The 23,513-nt window shown below is 45.8% G+C and overlaps 1 protein-coding gene across 1 annotated transcript in view; it reads right to left on the bottom strand.

Annotated features, from left to right (window-relative positions):
- Positions 1 to 20,906, bottom strand: part of CTNNBL1 (catenin beta like 1) — a 47,263-nt gene extending 26,357 nt beyond the window's left edge. Inside the window, exons 1-9 of the mRNA XM_064730184.1 lie at positions 20,718 to 20,906; positions 13,166 to 13,354; positions 10,899 to 11,005; positions 9,894 to 10,033; positions 6,164 to 6,261; positions 3,884 to 3,977; positions 3,073 to 3,164; positions 411 to 483; positions 80 to 138 (exon numbers count right to left, since the gene is read on the bottom strand). Coding sequence (XP_064586254.1) covers positions 80 to 138; positions 411 to 483; positions 3,073 to 3,164; positions 3,884 to 3,977; positions 6,164 to 6,261; positions 9,894 to 10,033; positions 10,899 to 11,005; positions 13,166 to 13,354; positions 20,718 to 20,747 — 882 coding nt within the window. The 5' untranslated portion in view covers positions 20,748 to 20,906. The remainder of the gene's footprint in view (positions 1 to 79; positions 139 to 410; positions 484 to 3,072; positions 3,165 to 3,883; positions 3,978 to 6,163; positions 6,262 to 9,893; positions 10,034 to 10,898; positions 11,006 to 13,165; positions 13,355 to 20,717) is intronic.
- Positions 20,907 to 23,513: the final 2,607 nt, after the last annotated feature.

Raw genomic sequence — 23,513 nt, forward strand, 5'->3', positions numbered from 1 at the left:
GCACCCCGGATATTTTCCACTCCTCCCACCCAGCCCAGCAGTCTCCTGATGGAAGAGAAGGCATGTGGGAATTACTCACAGATAACTGCTGAAGCAGCACATCGATCCCATCCAGCTCCCCAAGCAATTCTCTGTTGTCTAGACGGAGGTGGGGGAAAGGGGGAAAAGAGAGAGAAAAATGAAGCTAACTGTCAGATTTTACAGCCATCTAACACTGATACATCAGCAAACAAAATCAATACAGCTTGACAGAGCACAAAAGCTGCAGAGAAAGAGAGGGTGGAGATGAGGGAGCACATAGGGGAGAGTTAAGGCAGCAAAGGAGAGCTGGAGGCAGAAAAGGGCTGCTGTGATCTGAGAGAAGGCTGGATTCTGCCCTCACTGACAGAGATATGGCAGGCATGGCTCACCATCATTATTCTGGAGCAGAATCGCCAGCACCTCACTGCAGTACAGCTTGTTGGCATCAAAAGGCATCTTAGCCTGTGGGGGAAGAACAAGAGACCCATCAGGGCAAGGCCCTCAGCTTCTCATTGATTTGAAGAACACATTAATCAAATCACCAAATGTATGAGCAGCACACAAAATGAAACACATCTGCAGTAATTCTGCCGTTTTCCTCAGTGACAGAACAGTAACAATTCTGATTCAGGGTGATGGGAGGTGCTTGTGTGTTCATGCACACATGCAGAAGGTCCACTGTGATATTTCATATGGTCCTACATCAGTAGGTTTGGCCAAGTTGGCTCAAAACCCCTAAGAACAGTCTCCAGTTGTTTGCCACACAGAATCTCTTTCCTGTGATATATTTCCCCCAATGTTAAGTGGGTGCCTGGCACTTATCTCTGTTCTGGAAGTCAGTGCCTGTCAGCAAAACCAGAATTTCAGAACATACATCCCAATAACATCATATAGTAACTGCCAGAGTTTCCTGTGAGGATCAGAGTGTCAGTCAGAAGAACATGAGATGGGTTTTGCCTGCACAATCACATAACTTCCATTTCAGATATTCCCTCCATCCTCAAATATGCTAAAAAAGTCATAATGAAATGAAAATGCTGAATTTGAACCCCTCAAAAAATCCCTAGAGTGGATTCTGAACTGGATCCAATGTTTTTGTATGCTGCCAAAGCTGCTTCATCTACAGAAACAGACTGAACATTAACCAATTAGATAATAATGCAACCTGTTTTACTGAGAGATTCATAAAATAAAACAAGTTGAAAAATCATCAGTTACCAGCTATTTATACTCCACTGTTCAAGAAGGGAAAAAGCAGAAGTCCTAAGCTTAAAACACAGCAAAAATGAAAAAAACTCACCCAGTTTTCTCCCCAAACACACAACTCCCTGCAGCACAGTGGACAGTCCTGCCTATGCAGGGCTGCTGGGCCAATCATCCCACCCTTCTGGCAAGGAACAAAGCATGGTGTGCAAGCACCAGGCAACACACGGAAACATGTAAAGCAGGAAGATCCCAAACACCACCAAGTATTGACTTTAAATAAAGCTCTTCATTCCAAATGATCCCCAACCACTCTGCAGAATGATCCTCAACCCCCCTGCAGAGGATGGCACTGACAGCAGCCAGGAGACACCTCCAGGCAGACCATGAGGGAGAGGGGAAGGTGCTCGGTGCTGTCCAGCCCTGCCACCTTCTGCCATGGGGTGACCAACTGCTGCCCTGCAAATCCTGGGAAACAACATTCTGATCTCCTAAGACTGCACACATCATCAAACCCTGCTTGTGTTTGCAGAAGTGAGCTATGAGCTCTCCACCTGAGCCTTCTGATGCAGCTCTGACAGTCACAATACAATTATAAGACCTGAAATGTTGTCAGGAAACAAAGTCATGCTCTGTGCTGTGTACCAGATGTCCTCATCACTGCTCAGACAGAACCCTGATCTTAAAACTTATCCCAGAGACATTCCACAGCAGCTCTACCCAGCTGCTGAGATCCTGGGTTAATCCCAAACACATCTGTCAGGGAGAGAGATTCAAGACCAAGCACTGCCAAGAGCCAAAGCACCTGGAGAGGGGTTTGTTAGCTACCCACAACCCTGTACAGGCAAGATCCTACATCCCAAACCCAGGGATAACACAGCCAGGGAACACATCAGACACACCCTACACAAGCTTGGAATGCCACTGAGCATTCATGTTCTGTGGCACCAAGCAGGGGAATCCTAGCTGGGATTATTTTGCTTTCCCAAGTTTTTCAGTCTTTCAGCTGCCACAGCAATTCCAAGGCAGGCAGCAGTACCTACCTGCCAAGACTAAAATTAACTTCACTTTTTATTTTTAAGCAAAGAACATAATTATGTTACTACCTGTAGCGAGAAATTACAGATTACTTCTGCTAACAAGGATGTGAAGTGCACAGAGGGGTACCTGCACTTACACAGCTGATGGAGAATTTCTGCAACTCAGAGTCTTTCTAATCATGTAGACATTTAAGCATGGAAGTGCTAATGCCTTACTGACAGGTTAGAGAACAGCCAGAATTTCTTTGCTATATTTCCTTTACTATTTCTGTGAGAGGGCTGAACTATCCATTCTTTTTCTACAGCATTTTCCAGTGAATGTTTAGGCATTTTTTCACACAAGACAGAGTTAAAGTGTGTAACTCGCTGTCAAAGGATGCAGAGTATGAAAAGCAGCTTTTCATTTAAAAGGCAATTAGCTGAGTTCAAAGCAAAAGCCGCCCCCAGCAGCATTTAAACACAGACATCACTTAAAACTCAGAAATTGCTAGAAATGTGGGAAGCAAATGGTTAATATTAGTGTCCCCTCTCGCTGGTCAGCTTTCATAGTCCTACAGAACTCACACATGGAAATTCAACATATATGAATCATATGAAAAGATAAAAGAGACAATTTCTACTGCAAGACATTTATAAAGACAAAACCTAAGTGTGTCTCTTTAAACTAAAACTGCTGAGGACATAGACCCTGAACTACAACTTTTTGTCCTTAACTGGGCTTCTCCAACACACAAAAGCCCAACTGGCTTTTCTCCACCTAGTTTTTGTGCTAACTAGTCTGTAGAAGGAAAGTGAGAAACCAGCTCACCTTCAGCCTCTTGAGCAGCCACTGCATAAGGCCCTGCTGTGCAGCCTCCGTGCACATCTCCGGCCTGAACTCTGCCATGTTCTCCACGATTCCTGGCAAGAAAGACACAGAAAACAGATGGTTCTCCCCATCAAAAATTACAAATCTCTTTGTTTCCAGTCTCTCTCAGTCTTACAGTCCTGGGAGATTACAATCCCAAAGGACTGCAAGGAGTGGGTGATGGTGTGACTGCCAACAGTGGGACCACCCTGCAATGGTTCTGTGCTGTGCAGATCAGGCAGCAGAGGGGCAGTTATGTCCTTCCATGAATTGCAAATGTTTCACTACCTGAAAGCTAAATATATTACTAAAACAGAAACAAAGTATAGCTCACAGATATGTTCATAGTAAATACATGGACAGTGGAGCACTTTGCTGGAGGTTTTTAAAAGCTGTGTAGATGTGGCACTTCAGGACATGGTTTGGTGGTGGCAGTGCTGGGTTAAGAGCTGGACTCAGTGATCTTAGAGAGCTTTACCAGCCCAAACAGTTCTGTGATTGCCTCTGGTGCAGTGCAGTGATGCATGTATCTGCACCTCCCAACACAGCTGGTTTGGTAAGAGACACCTTTCATACACCCATAGGACAAAGGACAAACTCTGGCACAAGGGACAAGTGATTCCAAGCTGTGCTTGAATAAAAGCTGTACCAGATCCTGTACTGCAGTGCTGGCAGTCCAAGAGAAAAAGAGGAGAGGGGAAAGGAAGGGGTAATTCACACTCCTCGGTACAAACCACAGAAAGAAGCAAGGGGCTGCGCAGCAGCCACTTACCCAGGGTGTTGTGGACACCATCAGCCTCCTCTTTCACACTTTCATCCAGGCGCTCTAAATTCTGGACCAACAAGGCCACAACCTGGCCCTCCACCTAAATCCCCAGGGTCATGGAAAAGATAAAGAGATAAGAAACAAGAATGAAAAGAAGAGACAAAGGAAACACCCTGCCAGATATGACCAGAAGACATGAACAACCCTGCTGTAAAATCTCAGAGGAAGCAAAGGAATCATCATGTAAATCTGTCACTATGTTTTCCCTAATTAATGAAACAACTTTTGTGTTTCAGATTAAACAGAAAACCATCAGGAGGGAAACATGCACCTTGTCACAGTCTTATTTCCTGAACTAGCCTGAACTCATTAATAATCCCTCAGAATTCTGAAGCATGAGGTTCACAAACCACTGTGGATGGGAGAACTGTCAGCTCTGCAAGCAGCTGGTCACAGCTGGTCACAGCTGGTCACTGCTGCCTGCCTACATTGCTGGTGGACCTTCCACCTAACAGGTACAAAAAGCTGACAGAACAATGCTCACACACAGATCCAAATCCAAGAGTTAAACTGTCACCAGCTGAAGTCCTGCAGTTAAATCCTCTCAAGATGAATGCACCAAGTTGACTTCAGTGAGTTAAGGAAAACCAGAGAGGCAGGGGGGAGTCCCTGAATCACAGAGCTCCCACCCAAAATAAGTCTTTAAAACTGGAATTGGAAAGAGTCACAGCTTGACTCTGGCAAACTTTCCATTGTGGAGGTGAGCTTGGAACAGTGAAACAAAATAACATTACCAATTCAAACAGTCTTAACCAGCTTTGGACCCAGTAAGTATGTGGACAAAACATATATATGGGCTGCTGCAGAAAACAATGCAACAACCTTCAGATATCCTCCAACCTTTTACCTACTTTCTTAAACAAAATAAAAAAGTAATCTAAAAAGCAGATATCTAAACATTTCTCCCAAGATATGCCTGACCTGTTTCTTTCAAGCAGGACAATGAAACCTCTAAACATGGCTATTATCAGTGAGCTGGTGACAATGAAAACAGAAAGAACTTCACTTGATTTACTACCTCTCCACATATTTTATAGAAAACATCTTCTCTAGCAGCTCCTCTCTCCCAATTCCTTCACCCAGCAATCTCCTCACCAAGGCAGAGTAATTAACAGCAGCCCAGAGGCCAGCTGGAGGAACTGGGCTCTGGGCACTGTCATTAACCTCTGGAAGGAAACATTCTAGTGACTGGACAAGGATTGTAGGAGAAAACAGAGCAGCCAAACAAAGCAAACAAAAGAAAAACTGTAATTTCCTGTCTTTCAAATTCAACACAATAGTTACAGAACCAGACACAGACACAGCCATAGCGATGCTCAAAGGCAGCAATTCACCAGCCCCAAGGTAGGACAGACCTGTAAAACTCATGTTTGGCTGGGCATCACCTCTCTGGGGTGTTTGTATTCCTCTTCTGCAGCTGGGGAGCAGGAGGCACCCAACACAAACACCAGGAAAAGGGGAAATCCACTCCATAGAGGCCAAGAGGCACTCAGAGGGTTAAGTGTGCAAGGAACACTTAACACCAACCAATGCAGCTGCCACCCACCTAGGTAATTTTCTGGGTTGGTTAACTCTCTGTGCCAAAAGGGATCCTTACCTCTGTACCCTCCTCCATCCTTAAAGTTCATTTGCTCTGCTACATGAAAACTTTCAAGTTTTTACTTCTTGTTAAGAAAAAAAAATCCCACCATCACCAACAGATACTCCAGTTCAAGCCCAGATTTTTAGGCTTGAAACAAGTTACTGGGTAGAAGACAACCAGTCTCCTGTGCAAGAGTGAGACTGAAAGATCACAGGGGCATCACTGTCCTTTGGGTAACAAATTTCAGTTCTCCATTAGTGAACCCAGGTCACTTTTTCACAGGAGAGAAGGGAAATGCAAACAAAGCTCCTGTTTTCAATGGGACACTGTCCAAGCCACAAATATTATTACTTCATTCTCCCTCCCTGCACCAAAAAATCCCCTAGCCTACACAAATTTTGCAATATGATACTGCTCCTTCAAAAAAAGAAGTGGTGCAACAATGTGCAAATGGTGCAACCACCCACTCCTCAAACTCTAGCATTTCATCAAAAACAGTCATCATGGTCTCAGGTTCAGAACAGGCTTCTCCATCACAATGTTGGCAGCAAAGACACAGCTGCAAACAGCAGCATGGGTCAGTGTTCATTGCTGGGCTGAGGCAGATGTTGAGGCACTGAAATAATCTGGGGTTTCCTACTTACAAGAGCGTCTATGAGGACTTCAGCTCCTTCTTCACTCTCATGGAGAGTATCAATATCAGTCAGCTCTTGCAGCAAGTCAACCACAGCTATGGAAACATGTACTGGGTGTTAAGGACAACCAACAGGGAGACAAATGCATTTAGTATCAATAGCAGATGGCTCTTAGGCCAATTTGTTCATGACATGACCCCAAAGCAACTGGCAATACATTACCAGTGAGGTGATAAAATGCATTACAATCACAGCAGCAGGGCACAGGGTACCAGACACAAGAGCGCACAGACTACTGCAGCAGACCTTCCCCAGAAGTGCTAAAATTAGGGAATCTGAACAATTAGGAATGATAAAAACAAATGTGATTCCGTGCTTACTGTATCAGGCAATTTTAGTGTTTCTTCATGGTAGTTACTTATTTTTTTCAAACATGCTGGAGTTGGTCTAAGGAGGCACCATGTTGCATTGTCAAGACTGAACACATGCAAAGAGAAATGAGTTACAATAATGTGATTTGGGTATTCTGCTCTCAGTGATAGCCCTGCTAACCTGATACACACACACCCCTAACGAGGGCAGCGCCGGCAGCAGGAGCATCACCCCCCTCTGCCCAGCCCAATTAGGGCAGCACACTCCTCAAACCACAGCCCTCACAGGAACAGCAGAGCTTCTGCCAGCCCAATTTTCACTCATTAACTCTGGGCTGCATAACACACAGCTCCCCTGCCTGCTGCACAGCTCCCTTGTACGACAAGACGCATTCCAGCTCATTAGACCCACTTCCCTATTCTCTCAGACACACTGATCAATCCTGCCTGCGTCCCAAGGGCAGAGCAGGAGCTGTGGTTTTCTCAATGTCCTAAATAACCACTCTGTGATGGATCTCTCTCAAGTGCCCAGGCTGACAAAGAGGCTCCCAGGTCTCCTATTTGTGCATTTGTTCAAAAACACAAGCAGCAACGGGAAAAGTATTTTCATTTTTCTTTTCTTAGTGAGGTTCAGCCGTGTGCTGGGGCTGGCTGGAGAGGTGAGCTCTGCAAGAGAGAGCCTGGACTTTCTGCTGGACAAGGTGCAGGAGAGTCACCAGCATGTCACTTCAGGCAAGTGTCACCTCAGCAGAGTGTCACTGCAGTGACAAAGGCAAATCACACACTACAGTGCACCAGCAACAGCAAAACCAGCAAGTCAACAGAAGGAATTCTTTTCTTTTCCTTGGCACTCATGGGGCAACTTGCAGAATATTTTGTTCAGTCATGGGCTCTCCTAATAAAAGAGAGGCCTTGACATACTGTGCTTGGGAGAGCAGAGGACCACTGAGGTGATCTGGGGGTTAATACAGGTTGGATGAGGACAAATTGAGGGAATGGGGTTTCATCAGCTCGTGGGAGAGAAAGCTCAGGGAGGAATCAGTTGAAGATTTCTGCTGTCTCCTGGGTGCTACAAAGATAACTGAACCAAATTCTTTTGAGAGTGCACAGCAAAGAATTCAGCAGAGTTCATAATACAGGGCATTCCTGTCTGGGAAGCTTCTGTTGGGGCTTGCAGTGAGAGTATCGGCTGTCCCATAAAATTTAGGAGATAGTAAAGCAAAGCCTCGCTTGAAGCTTTCATGTCTTTCATTAATAAAATCTTGTTGGTGATCATCTTTCATTCACATGTTTTGTGTAAAACTGTATGAATCATTCAGCAGATTATTTGCTCCCCCTGGACATTTCTTTTGTCTCCTTGCATTAGTCCCTCAAGACACCACAATTAAATTGCTTCAAAGAGCCATTTGTTTAGTTCTCTCCTTGAAGAACTCATTTTAAAAAATATTTTCCCATTTGTTTTAACAAAACATCATTAGAAAACCTGAGCTGTATCAATGCAGTTTTATGTCTAGATGTTTCACTTCAATAGTGCTTCTACCCTGTATGTGAGCAGCAGCAGTCTCTGCTTCCAATGGAGCTCAAAACACTTCAGCAGTTTTATAACACAAAATATACTTTTCCCAAAATTGCAGTTCTCAGGCCAAATTCCTACCCATAAATTCATTGACAGGCAAGTTGCAAAGCAAAGAAAAAGAGTTCACACTGGAAACCCTGACAAGTCTTTGACAGCAGCAGTGATCCCAGCACAAAGCTTTCCATGGCAGACAGTATAAAGCAAGCTGTACTCTGGTGCACTTTATCTGGAAAACAGCTCTGCTATCCCAGTCAATATTCCCACTGTTCCTTTTTTCCCTATGAATGAGAAATTCAGTATAAAAGCACACAGTACAAACAAGTCTGTGGTGTCTGGTATAAAATAAATAATTAAACTACAGTAACCACGAAATTGGATTTGCATGGGAGGAGCTTCCCTCTGTACAACATAAATTGTTAACAGTTATTTGAGAGCCATTTCCTTGCAGATCTTGGATAAGGGAAGCTGTGGGGTTTACTGTTTTGCAGGGACCAGCATTCACCACATCAAGGTTCCACCTGATGCAAGTCAAAATACCCAAACACAGTGCTCGCTAATATAAACTGGCATGCAATAAAATATTTATGTTTTGGTTTTAGCTTCTGATCACTGCACCCACTTAGAAAGAATGAATTATGAATTCTCAATAGATGGTGCTATAAAGAAAAGTGCTAAAAAAGAAAACCAAGATCTGTGCATCAGACCACAACATGCAGCACTAACAGGCCTTTTCACATTGTATATTCCAAAACACCTCAGGAAAGCTGGTAAGTGTTATCTCCTGCTTTACACATAAAGAAGCAAAGAATAAATTACCTTCCTAAGGCCATGGATCAATAAAAATGGAAAAAGGACTGCCTGAGACTCAAGTCAACACACAGTGCCCTTTCCACAGGGCTTCACTGCTCCCTCCACCCACAGATATTTTCAGGACACAGACATGCAATCTCCCAAGTCATGTAACAATTTTTCAGCTTAATCTGCTGTAGAATATTTTACAAGCAAAGCGGTCTGAGGTCTGCTTTTACAGACTGCACAGTGGTGCGCTGGGCATAGTGCCAGCTCCCAGCTGACAGCTAAGCATCAAGGCACCAGGATATTCAAAAAATGGCACTGGTTTTGATCAACACTACATAAATAGGAAGCTCTCTCTCAGATGCCCTCAGAGCTCCAGAGGTACAAGAGCCAGGTGCACAGAGGGATCAGGGTCAGTGACACTGGATCTCACTGAGCATGGAAATGGAATTGTCTCTGGAAATGTACTTAACCAGAGGGGCCACCCACAGCCTTGAGCTTTGTGCACACCAAACTAAAGGTATGGGCACATGAAGAGGGCACATTTACAACCTAAGGTGAAGCATGTGGTGAACTAGTCCATCACAAACAGCTGACAGTCTGACAGTTCAGCTCTCAGCAAGAAGGGGTAAAATAGTTTAATTTTCACTGAGGCTATTCCAAAGTTTGCAGTCTGAGATTATTGCTGCTAAGCCCAGGCCTTCACTTCTCCTGTGCTGCTCATCTGCTCACACTCTTAACACTGCCAGTCAAAACTAGATGAAAGGGTCATAAAACAAGAAAGGAGAATAACAGCACTGAAAAAAATTCAGAATCAATATTACTTGAACAAAGAGGGCTTTCACTGGGAAAAAAATGAAAAACCAACACATAAATTCAGTGTGGTAGGAAGAGGAGAAAAACATCTACAGGAGCCTAGGAAAGAGGATATGAGAGATTACAGAAAAGTCTGCAGAAAGCCTCTCCCATGAGAGCTGTTTTAACAACTGAAGGATATCTGTGTTGTCATGTCCCAGCAGCCCAAGCAGAGACTGCACAGCGTTCAGCTCCACCAGCAGGTGATACAGGCCGGGCATCGTCGCGATCACGTGCATTTCCTGAATGATGTCATTTAAATCCAGCTCTGACTCCATAAACCTGAGGCAAGACAAAAAAAGGGTAACAAAAAGGCAAGAAAAGACCACTACCTTCCAGGAGACATCACATAGGACTTGTCACCCCAGATGCACATGGCACCAGCATTTCTATCCTCCCTGCCCTACACCTGCTCCTTGAAGTTTAATCCTGCAGCAGCATAAACATTTCTACTGTGTAATTTACATAGAGTAAATAAGCAGATTTGTTCCAATTTTCTAAATCAGTTATAGAATTTCAAGAAGAAATTAAAATCAAGACGCTGCAGCCACACATGAGAAAACTTGCTTTTAAAATAAATTCTGCAGAGTGCTGCACTTTCCCTAGCTAGCACGTATTAGTATGTGGGTTGTAAGAGTCTGAAGTCCATAAATATAATCTGGGTAAGGGAAAGGACAGCAAACTGGACAAAAAATAATGGCACTGAACTGTAGGAAGAAATCCCTTTAAAATGAATAACAGAACATCTTGAAGGGAGGAAGAGGCTTCAAGGACACAAACACACATCTGGCTCTTGAAGCCCATCCCAGCTGTTCTGCTCACCACAGCACTGGGTAACATGAAATTTCCTCCCCATACAGACCTCTGGCTGGTATGCAAGCACACACCTTCACATCAAATGATGGAATGAAACCTTTAATTATTGCTGATGATGGTTTTTGTGCTGCCAGCCATATATTGGCCGCACCAGAGTCTCAACAAAGGCATTTTTAATTAACAAAGTCAGTTTCAAATAATATTTATAAGAACTACAAGGCAATAACTGCAGTTACATAAGCTTTATGTAACTGAAAACATCTCTATATTCCAGCAATTTATTTAGGCTTACACCTAAAATCAAAGGGAGAAAAGTTAAGCACAGTCTTACTTCTCTGGATTATCGGGAAACTTGATCCGCAGCTCCTGGTTTTTGTAGGATCTCTTCTCAAAGGTGAGAATCATCTTCTTCACTGAACTTTCATCCAAAGGTTCCTCCTGACCAAATCAGAAAAGGCAGAAAAATGAGCTTTGGATGGCTGGAGAAATATCAGCAGAAATATCAGCAATGTGATGGGACTGCAGCCAGGTCCAGGCCCTGGGAATTCCAGCCAGCTCTGGAATCTCCCTGCAGAGAGCTGCCAAACACCTCACATGCCATCACCACCCACTCCAGCTCAGACCTCGAGCTGCTCTTCCACACCTGTTATAACCTGGCACCACCAGCTCATATCGAGGTTTTTTTGCTTCTGACATAGAGCAAACCTGCACTCACAGCCTGTGCCCAGGGAGAGCTTCTCTGCAGAAGTCCCTTGTTGTGCTATTGTTTTTCTGAAGTCTACATTTAACTGCCCTGAAGTTATGTTCTTCCGCATTTTCCTCACTTGGATAAGCTTTCACTGTTATCTTAAAGCCTTTTCCTAAAGAAAAAAATAAATCAATATTCCACTCTAGTATTTTCTCTTTATTTTGTAAATGCTCCTAAGGTGTTTCTCAGCTGGAGTTGTATATTTACTGTACAGCAGCAATACAACCTCGGCTGCCTCCCTGACACCTACAAACATTTTCCTTAGTTTATGACTTTAATGCACTTCTTTTATTAAAAAATTGATGATATAGATTTCCCTGTGTAACCTCTTCCCTCTCCTCTGACTGTGTTACAACCACTATTTAAGAGAAGCTCTCAAAACAAAAACCAAACCAGACACCCTCCCATCTTTAGCCAAGTGCCCCTCAGGAATAAATCAAGAGCTGCTGCTGGTGTTGCAGATTCTTTGGTCAGTGACTCTAAGCAGCAATCTGGTACGAGACAGAAAACCTCCATTTCTTCAGCAAACTCCATTACAATAACAACACCAGCCCCAGCCTTCAGTTATGATTGGATTTCCTCCGTTCCTTTGCCCAACCTGTCTCATTGCCATCCTGCTCATGTCACCACCCCATTCAGCCAATCAATACTACAGTGCCCAAAGCACATTCTTCTTGCACTGGGATTTCAACCCACACATGCTGACACTGCTTCCTTCTGTTCCCTTTGATTCTTTGCTTCCTCTAACACATATCACTATGATATCTCCATTCGGATCTGCTTTATATCTTGTATTGAATTTGCATTCAGTATTGCAGTGTCCTACAGATTAGCTTCTTCACATCAAATTTACTGGGACAAAGCACATTTTAATGGCACTTATATTAACTGCAGTCCAAAGTAATAAACAACAGATTTGAGTTCTAAAGCCTGGACTTTAAAATGTCTGGCTGGGAGGACTCCACTTGACAGAGATGAGGGACTGGCACACTGCAGGAATCCACAAGACTCCAGCCAGTCAGGAGGACTCCTCTTTTCTTGATCCATCCTCCCTGGAGCTGAAATGCTACAGAAATCCAGCATTATCTTCCTCTGCTATCAGCAACAACTGTCATGGCAATAGCTCAACATCAAAAAAAGAGGGAGATTCTTAAAGACGGATGCTGGCAATGCTGTATACAAAGGACAATGATATTTTACAAAGCTACACGATTCTGCAGTGGTGAATATCACTTGTTTTTTTATCAAACAGGACACAGGCAGCAGGAAGCAAATATCTTCTAGATTTATACCAATCCATGTGTCACATTTATAAAGTGATCTTTTCCCTGGCCCTTGGCAGAAAGGCCAATGCAGCATTGGATTTCTGTCTCCAAGGCTTGAAATCATTTACCCTTGACAGCTGCCACCCCCCTCCTCTGACCCAAGACCTTTCCTGTACAGAAGAATGTTTGTTTATTTGCTGCTGCTGCACAGCTACAAAGAGGGGGAGAAGCTGCATGGTTGGGGGTACTGATGAGAACAATAGTCAGGAAATTGGTTAGAACACAGAAACTGTTTCCTAAAAATATACTTTAGAAGGTGATCTGGGTATTCTCAGAACAAACAGAGATTAGACTTGAAAGCCTTCTCCCTTTTGTGCCCACTTTAAATCCTCAGCTGATATTTCTGAGAAATTTGAAATTAATGAACACCCTGCAGGGCAGGAAAGCAAACCCACAACCTGAAGCTGTACGAGCACAGAAAAATCACGTTAAGCCTCACCACCTACATGGCAAGAAATGGGAATCACAGAGAAGGGATTTAGTGTTTGGTTATTTCCACTGCCTCTCCATTCCCAGAGGACTTACTTCCTCATCTTCCTCTTCTCCATCCCTCTCAATTATCTGAAGGAGTTTCTTCTTCTCATCATCAGTTTCTTCCAGGGCAGCAGACTCCTCTTCCCTGTGACGGCCATGCTCTCGGGCACTGGCTTGTTTCCGACGTGCTTTGATTTCCTCTTCCTCTTCATCACGGGGTCTTTTGGTCCCTCTGTTAGGCTGAAGTCACACAAATAAAAGGTGAATGAATACAAGTGTTTAGTGACCCTTGCAAACCAGAATACCAATATTACAAACCATACAGAGGAAATTCTTACAAGTTTAAAAGATTTGCTTACACGACACTTAACAACTCTGAAAACTGGAAAGGAAATTAATTTAGTGAAGTGGAACATCACATGAGTAGATGAATGCCTCTGCCAAGAGCTGTGTCAACATCCTACCTTCTTTGATCTATGAACACAATTCACGGGAAAATATCTTCATAGACAGCAAGGACAAAGAGTGCACAGACAAGGAGTGGCCGAGCAGCCCTGCTCAGTGGGGCACAGCTGCCCATCAAGGAACCCCAGGCTGCTGACTCAGCTCAGACAACCCCACATTTCACAGCCAGCAGACTGATATGCTCAGCAGACAGCAGGGAACGATAATTTTTTACCCACAACATACACAAGACTATATTGAATTCCTGTGTGCCTCCCATTTCACCCCCATCCTTCTGTCTGAAGTTTGCTGACAAGCAAAAGCAGAATAAACCCAACTCAGAGTAGGGAGGACAAAGAGGACTGCTGCTTGCTGCAGCTCTGCAGGGGCTTGGCACTGGATTAAACAGTGCCCAAAACATCATGGTTTGCTTGGAAAAAACAATTCCTATTATTTTATCCCACTATTTCTAGTTGATTGTCAAAATTAAAGGTAATTGGCCAAGGACAAGAAGAAGTCCATTAATCCTAATCCCATGTTTTCATTCAGGCAGAAAGGGATAAAAGTATTTGCAACTGAAGAAAAAATTTTCCCCTCAAAAGCTCCAAGGACATTAAATTTGGTCTCTCACATTTTTGAAGGACAACCAAGCTGGAACAGAAGTACTCTATGCTCTATAACTACAGCAAAACAAAGCTTAATTACTCTTTACTATTTAAAAGGAGTGTATGCATCAAGAATAAGAAAATAATAACAAAAACACATTTACTTTGCGACACTGCTCAAGTCACCTGGTAGGTGATTTTGTAACCTCATTAGGTCTAACACATGTCCATTTTAATTTATAAAACAGCACCTGGCAGGCAGCTCCTGCTCTTCTGCTCTGTGGGACCCCTGTCTAAAATGGCAGAAGTCACACCAGGCTTCCATGAACACAGGCCCTGCTTTCATGTGAGACTGAGATCCTTCTCATGTTTGATCCAAAGAAAAATGCAGAGGAAATAAGTGACAGTGTCATTCTTCTGCCAGGTCTGGCACTAGTGTGAGCATCAAGATGGAATTTCCAGCTCCCTGGCAGGTTGGGAACTTTTGGGCTGCAGAGGGTAATAAACCTTGCAGGCTCCTAAGGGAATCCAGCTGTGGTTCCAGTTCTGCCTCACACTGCACCAGTGGCACAGCCCAATGACAACCTGGTAAATCATCTGCTCTGGAGAAAATGCTGCTTTCAGGAGATGTAAAAAAATAAAAACCCCCCAGCCAGCCCCAAAAAGCACATGAGGAGTTAATTATAATTAACAAGCAGGCCAGACAGCAGCCTGGCTGGGATCACCTTGTTTTCAGGGTTACCACCTTGTCACCACTTTAGGGAAGACGCAGAATCAAGTTTCCCAGACAACACATTAGCACAAATCAGAGCTGTATCTGCTCGCTCCCAGGCAAACCTGTTCAAGCTCTGTTATCTGTCTGCTTTCTCTCTATATCTTCTCTGCCATTTCCATTACAGATGGTACATTCCTGACTTAAAACCTTTCTAAAGTGCCTCCATGCACTTTTAAAGCAGTTACTCAGCTCATAATTCAATAGCCATGACGTGGAAGCATACCCAGAGATTCTGTGAAATGAAAAATTTATTTGCTTGGAGGGTTTTGTGGATTGGGTTTTTTTTAAGCAGATTCCTATTACTTATCTTCTAGGTACATTAAAATATAATTTCACATAGATCCATTTGGAAACAAATGTGTCATTGACAACAACTAATAATTCAAACACTCCCTGAGCAACCAGCAAACCCATAAAGAGAATAAGGAAAAGGTGCTCTTCTAAATGACATCATCCAAGGAAAAAACTTCAGTAAATCCATACTCCTTACTCAATGTCCTTGATGTCACAAGGGGCCCTGCCCTTCCTCTGTCCTTCCATTCACTCCTTGGTAATACCATCCTAAACCATCTTTGACAGATTAATGTCACAAATACAGCTATTAGTGACATAAATCCCAAAATTTACATCTAAATCTCAGCAAGATTTGTCATGGATGTTCCTAATTTGGAATTGGAATCTCAATCCTCACTCTTATTTCTAAACATTAAAAAGGACCAAAGCCTGAGGTGTAATGAGAAGCTGAGGGAGCAGGGGGTCTATCAGATGCAGAGTCATGTGCCACAGGAAGGGACAGCATCCCAAAACAAAACCTAAACTAAAACTCAATCATGAAACCATCCCCATTTCCTCTGAGTACACAATCCTCAAGATCAGAATTTACACCCTTGCTTCCATCTCAATTATTTTCCCCTTTTTTGTATTTATGCATTGCTGGGGGAGGCTCTGTACCACGGAGCAGAATCATTATGATAAATCAGGGAAGTGCCCCGTGTGTGATCATTAACGCCGCCAGAGCCTGGCAATAGGCAGTAATTGAATTCGGGCAAACGCTATTAAGCAGGCATTAAGGCTTTGCCTCTCCTTATTGATGTTATGCAAAAACCTCGCTAAGAACATTGCTGTTCCCAACCAGCGCTTATTAAAGCCAAGAAACCAAGGCCTGAGTGGAACACCTGGGTCCTGCTCATTCCACAAGGGATGCACAGTCATGAACAACTGATTTAAGGCAAGCATTACTTTCTGCTCATTGATTTTCATCTTGGGTTTGCATTTGTGTTTTGCAAAGGACTCTTACCAACTAGCAAGAATTAAGCTCATAGGTTGCTGCACTGAGCCTGGTGCATTTCGCTCAGCAAACACACAGATTGTGTCCAAACACATTTATTTAACCAATTCCACAGCTTCACAGACATCTGCACAAGTTCTGCCTTTCTGGTAGAAAAGAGAAAGTTAATCATTTGATAAACAAAATGTGGGGTTTTTTTACTTAGCTGTGCTAAGGTGAATCTGGCAAGAAGTTAGAATTCATTTGAAAATGCACAAGAAAAGCATTTTTCAATTGTTATGTTAGCTAAGCTTAATTCTGTTCCTGATGAATGCAGGGCATTCACAGTAATTTATTCAGCAGGCATTTTCATTTAAATCTAACACTGATAGCACCACACAAAAACCAATGAATACAAAAGGGTTTAAAAAAAGCTACTGTTTATCAAATATGATAAAGTAAACAGAAGCTGGTAATTGGGAACGGGTGGATTATCTTTCCCTTTCTCTTGTAGTCCTCCTGTACTGGTTGTGTCTGTTGGCTGACAGACACTCCCTGGGGCCCAGCCTTTGGTACAGACTTTCCCCTGACACAGGTCCTGGTCTGGCAAGGCCAAGCCTGACCTCAGTGTGGGCAGCAGGAGCAGCATCAGCCACATGTCACATGAGGAACAGGGAAACAATGTCCTAAATCAAAGCACAATAATCTGCCAGCGCCCCTGGGCTCCCTCCAAGCAGTGATTGCACATTAATATCAGGGTTAAGTACACCACAAAATCAGAACACACATTTCTCAGAATCCTGATTGCTTCAGCCTTTGCCAAACATAAGGAAGGTTTAGAGAGGTCTCAGTAGTTTCATATTACTCAGGAAATACTCATGAGTTTCATATTACTAAGGTATCTGTTTTGTAAGTAACCTCATTACTGTGAGGCTCAGGAATTTTTTTGTTAATGAAATCTGAAATAAATCTTTATAAATGATGCAGCTTCTGTGCCCACATCCCAGGCTGCTCCAAAGAGCCACTCAGAAAGCAGCACAGCAGCTGTCAGTTTGGGATCCTAATCTCCAGAGGAATCTTCAATGACTTCCTAATTTTGTTTCCAATGTTTGTGATAAACCAGGCTACGATCAATCTCACTTTCCCATGCTTTTTCTTCCTGAGGCATGACACACAGCACTTCTAAATGGTGCAGGATCTGAGTGCTAAAATCTGGAAGAACTGGTACCTCAGGAAAATCAGAAATCTCAGAGACCCAAGAGCTCCAAAATCGCACAATCTGAGGCAAATGCAATGACAATGCAATGACAGGTACCCACAGGGATACAGATTATTAATTTCAGAGGGAATGCACCCCTGTGCCCTCCAACCTCCCTTGCAAGGCTCTGAACCACCCAAGGAACACATCAGGGAGGTGCAGGACAGGGATCTTTCTTGACACCCCCTGGTTTGGTGGTCACAGACAATACACTGGGAAGCAAACTAGAGATTCATGTGCCACCCTGTGAGAGCACAGCTCTGGCAGCATGGGGCTGTACTCCCAGGAGCACAGCCAAGGGATGAGGCAGACAGATGAGCCTCATCCCTTGAGCCATCAAGTTGGCTCCTTGTTTTAACTGCCAGCAGCAGAGGAGCTACTGGGGTAATAATGCTGTGAGTAGCCAACAACCAGCTCAGCTGAGCTGCCCCTACCATCAGATGCATCCATTACATTGCAAATTGACAGCAAATCATCCATACCAGCAGCAGAAATGATGATACACAGAGATCCATCCCTGTACACACTGCACTGAACCCTGACAGACCCCGGGGAGATCACCCAGTGTGCTGAAGGCAGATCTCACCCCACAGTTACTGCTTCCTCTGCTGCTTGATCTTACTGACAATCAGGGCTTTGCAATGATCACTCACACTGATGAAATCTGCCGTTAATGAGAATTCAAATAACCTCCCTTATTCCCTCCCAGGACAACTGAAAGAAGACTCTGAATAGGCCCGGAGTTGGCTTTGTCCTCTTAATTACCCTCTGTAATCAGAGACCAAACACGGAGGATCTGGGCAAACAGCAGCAATATTTAATCATCACTTTAGACCATCTGCAACTGTTTTGCAGCAACACGTAAAGTTTATGGATTCCTGAGCTTTGGATAAACGGCCAGGTGCTGTTTAATTGTATTTTTTGTTGCAAGAGGTTTCTTTTCCCGTTCTGGCAGACACTTGGTGCTGAATTGGTGGCACGGTGCCTGCAGTCTTCCACGCCAAGTTTGGCTCTGAGGGAGAACATCTTCTTGCCGAAGCAAGGGCACAGATTACACATTTAGAGGAGAAAATTCAAAACAGTCTAAGAGGAAAGCAATTATTTTGGGTTGTGCTGAGGGAGGTTGAGAAGACCAACTCATTTGCAGCAAGAGATTAAAATCAGAGAGCTGAGGCATCACACCACCTCCCTGCCAGCCGGTACCATCCCTGCATTGAGGACAGCCAAGGAGACCTTGAGCCAGCCCACAGCCCAGCCCAGAGCAGGGGAGCTCCCAAATCCAGGGCTGGAGTGGGCCAGGAGCTGCTGGGGGAGCTGCCAAGCCACCCTGCCCTGGCCATCTCCTTCAAGCCACCCTCCCCAAAGGCAGAGCCTGACCCACAGGATGGGAGGCAGTGAAATCTGCTGCTCGCAACTATTTTCCTGCATCTCTCAGCAGCAAATGCCCTCACAGAAGGGAATCTCATTTTCTCAGAATCAGAGCTATTTGCCTGCCTGCTGCTCCTCCACTTCTTTCGCCTGTACCCACCATTGTACCCAGTTCTGGAGGCCTGAACTCAGCACCATTAACTTCCAATGCTCCCTAAAGCATCACCCCAGCCAGTGACACAAGAACCACCTGCATTCAGCTGAGAGCCCAGGAGAGCACAGAGCCAGGGCAAATCCTTCAGGAACTATTTCAGCAGTTGGCTGAAAGCTGCAGAATGTTTTTTCCCACAGCTAAGAACAATTTTAGCAGCAAGAAATGGAATTAAAATTTAGATACCCTGCAGCTAAGCAGCACTTCTTTACCTTGACAGAATAGAGCCCCCACTGTCACAAGCAATCACTCCCTGCCCGTGCTGAAAGCTCATCCAAGGGAAAGCTGCACAAAATCCAAGAGAGCAAAGCAAAGTGGATGGACACTTCCCTCCAGAGTGGAGGGAATCCTGGGGAGTTCACATTCCGAGAGCAAGAGAAAAACCACCTAACAAAACCCCAAGCTGGAACTTGGTTAAAAAATTACTAAGTTCATTCAGGTTTACCTCTCTGTGCCATAAACTGCATCCCAGACATGTAAGGGACGACATTGCTAAGCCCCAGATGGGGTGGAGAAGGCCAAAGAATCATAGGAATGTAAGAAATGAGAATTCTAATTTGATGTTGAAAAATCACATTTGAAAAAGATAAATGAAGAGGTGGAGTGGATCTCAGAGCAGCAGGGCTGTGCTGTTGGATGCAGCAGGATGTGGAAGGATGTTTGAGACAGAGCAATCCACAGAAGGAAACATCCTGGAGATTATCAAGGAAGAATCCAGTGGAGCTCTCAAAGACAGCCTGCCCCAGAAACTTCAATACCATTGGGAAAACTGCTGAGAAACTTCTCAAACCAACAGCAACTTCCCCTTTTCCCCCGAGCATCTCCCAACACCACATTCCCAAAGCACAAACACGGAGTGAACAGCAAGACACTCCCTTCACCTCTGTGCCCCACGGGGTCAGGCACACCAGGAGGGCACCAGGAATTCCCTGCACACCAGGAAAGCACCAGGAATTCCGTACTCTCAGCTCGGAGCAGACCTGGCCACACCTACAAGGCTGAAAACGCCTCGGGGTGTTTTCCTCACCCAGGGAATCCCCACGGCTGCAGCCGGGCTGAGAAGTGAAACAAAGCCCAGCATTATCCCAGCCAAGGTGTCAAAATATTCATGCAGTTCATGCCCTCATTCCCTGTTTCCCAGGAACACCTGAAATCTGCTCCGGGACAATAAACCACCCGATAGCTGCACACAACGAGCCATCAGTGACCGAAGGGCAAGGGAAGAAAACGCTCCGAGTAAAGGAAAACTTTTATAAGGAAAACTTTTTAAAACGCATTTTGATAAAAATGAAATTGAATGGGTTTTGAGATAAAACAGCGAGAAACAGACACGCTAGAACAGCCACGGAAGGAGCTCAGGCTCCACTCCAGCTCAGGCGGGCACAATCTGCCCATCTGTAGCCAAAGCGACACCGGCAAAGCCGCGGAGCCCCCGGTAATCGGCTCCTACGGAGCACCACCGCTCCGAAGAGGGGAGAGACACCCCAAACTTAGCGGCACTTTAACCAGCTCCCGTGCGAGTGCGGCCGGTGAGGCCCCGCACGGCGGCCGCCCCAGGCCGCGGCCGCACCGGAGCTGGAGCAACATCGCTGCCGCCGCAGCGGGGCCACGGACGGGGTCACCTCCGCGCAGGGCGCCGCGACACCCCCAGCGCGGCCCAACTCCCCGAGCTCACCTGGTAGCTGAGCAGCTCCCCCACGTCCATCGCACCCACCGGGGCCCCGCCACCGGGAACCTGTCGCAAAGCACCGGGGCCGCGCGACACCTGCCGTAAGGCAGACAGCTCAGGCCGGGTGGAGGGGCGCCACACTGCCGGAAAGCGAGGCGGGGTGTGCCGTGCCGGAAAGGGAGCGGCGGGAGGCGCCACACTGCCGTAAAGCAGCGCGGGGATGTCGCGAATGGGAGCGGGCGGAGCGGGGTCACCCCCGCCCTTCACGGGTCCCGGGGCTGGGCTCGGGGCATCCTGCCTGTCCTCCGGTGCCACATGGCACAGGGCAGGGAGAGAACGAGACCCCGGTGTACCCCCGGTGACAGGAGGGCCCGCCCCGCCCCGAGCAGCCGGTGCCACGGCGGGCCCGTCCCCGCTGTACCCCGGGGGAAGCCACACCCGGCAGAGCCCCCCGAGCGCTCCCCCGGGCCAGCGGGAATCAGCGTTTTACGGGCCACGTTTTCCATAACCTTGCAAAGGCGCTGCCAGCGGTTATTGACAACACATTTCTATTTATACCCGGCGTCATTAACCGCTGTCACCTTGAAAACACGCCAATAACCGGGCCCTGAGCGCGGCAGCGGCGCCGTGACGGCCCCTCTGCTTGCTGAGGTCGTGACAAATCGCTCTGTAATTCCACAAGATGCAGAACCCCAGACAGATTGAGGCATTTCTCAATTTAACAAATAAGAATAATTAGGAGAGAGTCAACTCGGCCAAAATCGTACTGAATTTATTTCAACTGTGCTTTAAAAAACAGTTTTGAGCTAAAATAATTTTTCATAATGATCACGGCTATTGCGCAGTTATCTCAGCAGGAGTCTGGTTTGAGAAATCTCAGAAAATTAAAAAAATATATAATGTTTTTGAAGGAGTCCTTCGCATCCCCCATTGTTTCAAGAAAATATAGGAGATCGGTCATGGCAAAATTAACTCAACAAATCTGCATGTTAAAGATGAGATAAATAGAAGATAATTATTAGCTCGTCTGGCTTTGGGGTATTGAGCGTTCAGATGATTCCCCAGCTGTGAAACCTCCACATCTGGAGACACTGGAGGGATACTGGCACATACTGGGAATGGGATTCAGCTACTGGGAAGCCTGACCCCCACCCAGAGATAAGCACAAGTGGGGATAAGAACTGACCACACACAAACGCACAGAATATGATGAGCTGCTCCTGCCCCGAGGCTTCCCCTCCACCTCATTCCCAGTGAGTGGAGCAGCTCTGGGAGGAGCTGAGGAAAGGCAAAAACCACCAGTGACAGGAAGAGCCCCAGCCTGAGCACAGCGAGTGAGGCCGGCACCTTTGCCTCGAGCTTCTTGTTAAAGAAAGGGATAGAAAATGTTCACTTCACCTCCCTGACAGGACTCAAAGGCCAGGGGCAACACTCAAAAAAAAAAAAAAAACACAACCAAAAGCAGGAATTTGAAGAACCCAGGCACTGCATTGCTGCCTGGGAAGCCAAATTCTCATCCAGTCCTACAGGGCAGGATGCAATAACAGACTTTTTATCCAATAAGGTGAGTTGGAGCACAGGGACAAAATATTGAATTAGAAAGCAAAACCAGGAGCACAATCGAAGTATTAAAAAAGCTCACCAGAAAATAAATTATGGAGATGAGCAGCTGCATAGGGCTGGGCACCAGCCTCTCCCAGGTGGAACATGCAGCAAAGCTGGGCAAGGGGCTGAAGGCTCTGGATAGGCTGGAGCAAACCCTGGGACTTGGCTTGGTCAGGAGAACAAGGACTCCTGGCTTCCTATTCCCAGGCACCCACCTTCCACAGGGGATGGGGTACCATCCTCAGGGCTGATCATATTGAATTCTCTTTCCTGACACTTTTCCCTGGATGGGCAGAGGAGCCAGGACCCAGCAGCAGCTGCAGATGGTGCTTATGCAATGGTCTCAGCATGGAAACACCAGATCCTCATCCCAGCAAAGCAGGGCTGCAGGGGATGCTCAGAACCATGGATGGGAGCGGAGGTGGGAGGAGGAGGAGAGGAGGAGAATCCTGCTTTAATTTTATTCCGAGTTCAGGTTTCAACCCAGATGCCTCGAGATCTAATTCCGAATAAATAATTGTACTGAGTAACCCAGGTCCCCCAGTGATTAACTAAACACACTGAGGCTCGCTGAAATTGAATTAGTGGTGTGCACTCAGCCGTTATTACCCTCCCCACGTCATGAATATTAATGAGGGGTTATTAAGAAATGTAAATGATGCCTCAGGGGGTTGGGAGCACCGGGGGTGCAGGGCCGTGCGGGCTGATATGACAAACCATTAGGAAAACAGCCTGATTGAAGCCACTTTTTAATTATGTCAGATCTCGCTCTTTGGCGGGTGCAGCCGCGTTTCCGGATGCTTTCGTCTTTATTAAAATGAGAAAAAGGGAACAAGTCAGAGCTGGAATGGGAAATGAGCCTTTGCATGGGGGAAGATTCAGCCACCCAACAGCCTGGCATGTGCGGGTGACTGGGTCCTGCACCCCACAGGGTCCTGCCCTGGCTCAGCTCTGGCCAGGGCACCCCCATGCTAACACAGGGGGACATTGGCACCCCCACAGCACCTGCACCCCATCCCTGGACCCCCACAGTCCCCAGCTCCCCACCACAGCCCTGCTGCCTGCAGCCCCTTGCTCGGTTCAGCCTGGCTGGGCAGTGGAGCGGCTGCTACAGGCTCATGCATTTTAACAGGCTCTCACAGGGCTCCCCGCGCCGGAATGGGAGCTGACAGGGCCAGCTGAGTTAATCAGAGTGGA

This window comes from Zonotrichia leucophrys, chromosome 20, assembly GCF_028769735.1.
Source record: "Zonotrichia leucophrys gambelii isolate GWCS_2022_RI chromosome 20, RI_Zleu_2.0, whole genome shotgun sequence".
In the NCBI taxonomy this organism is placed as follows: Eukaryota; Metazoa; Chordata; class Aves; order Passeriformes; family Passerellidae; genus Zonotrichia; species Zonotrichia leucophrys.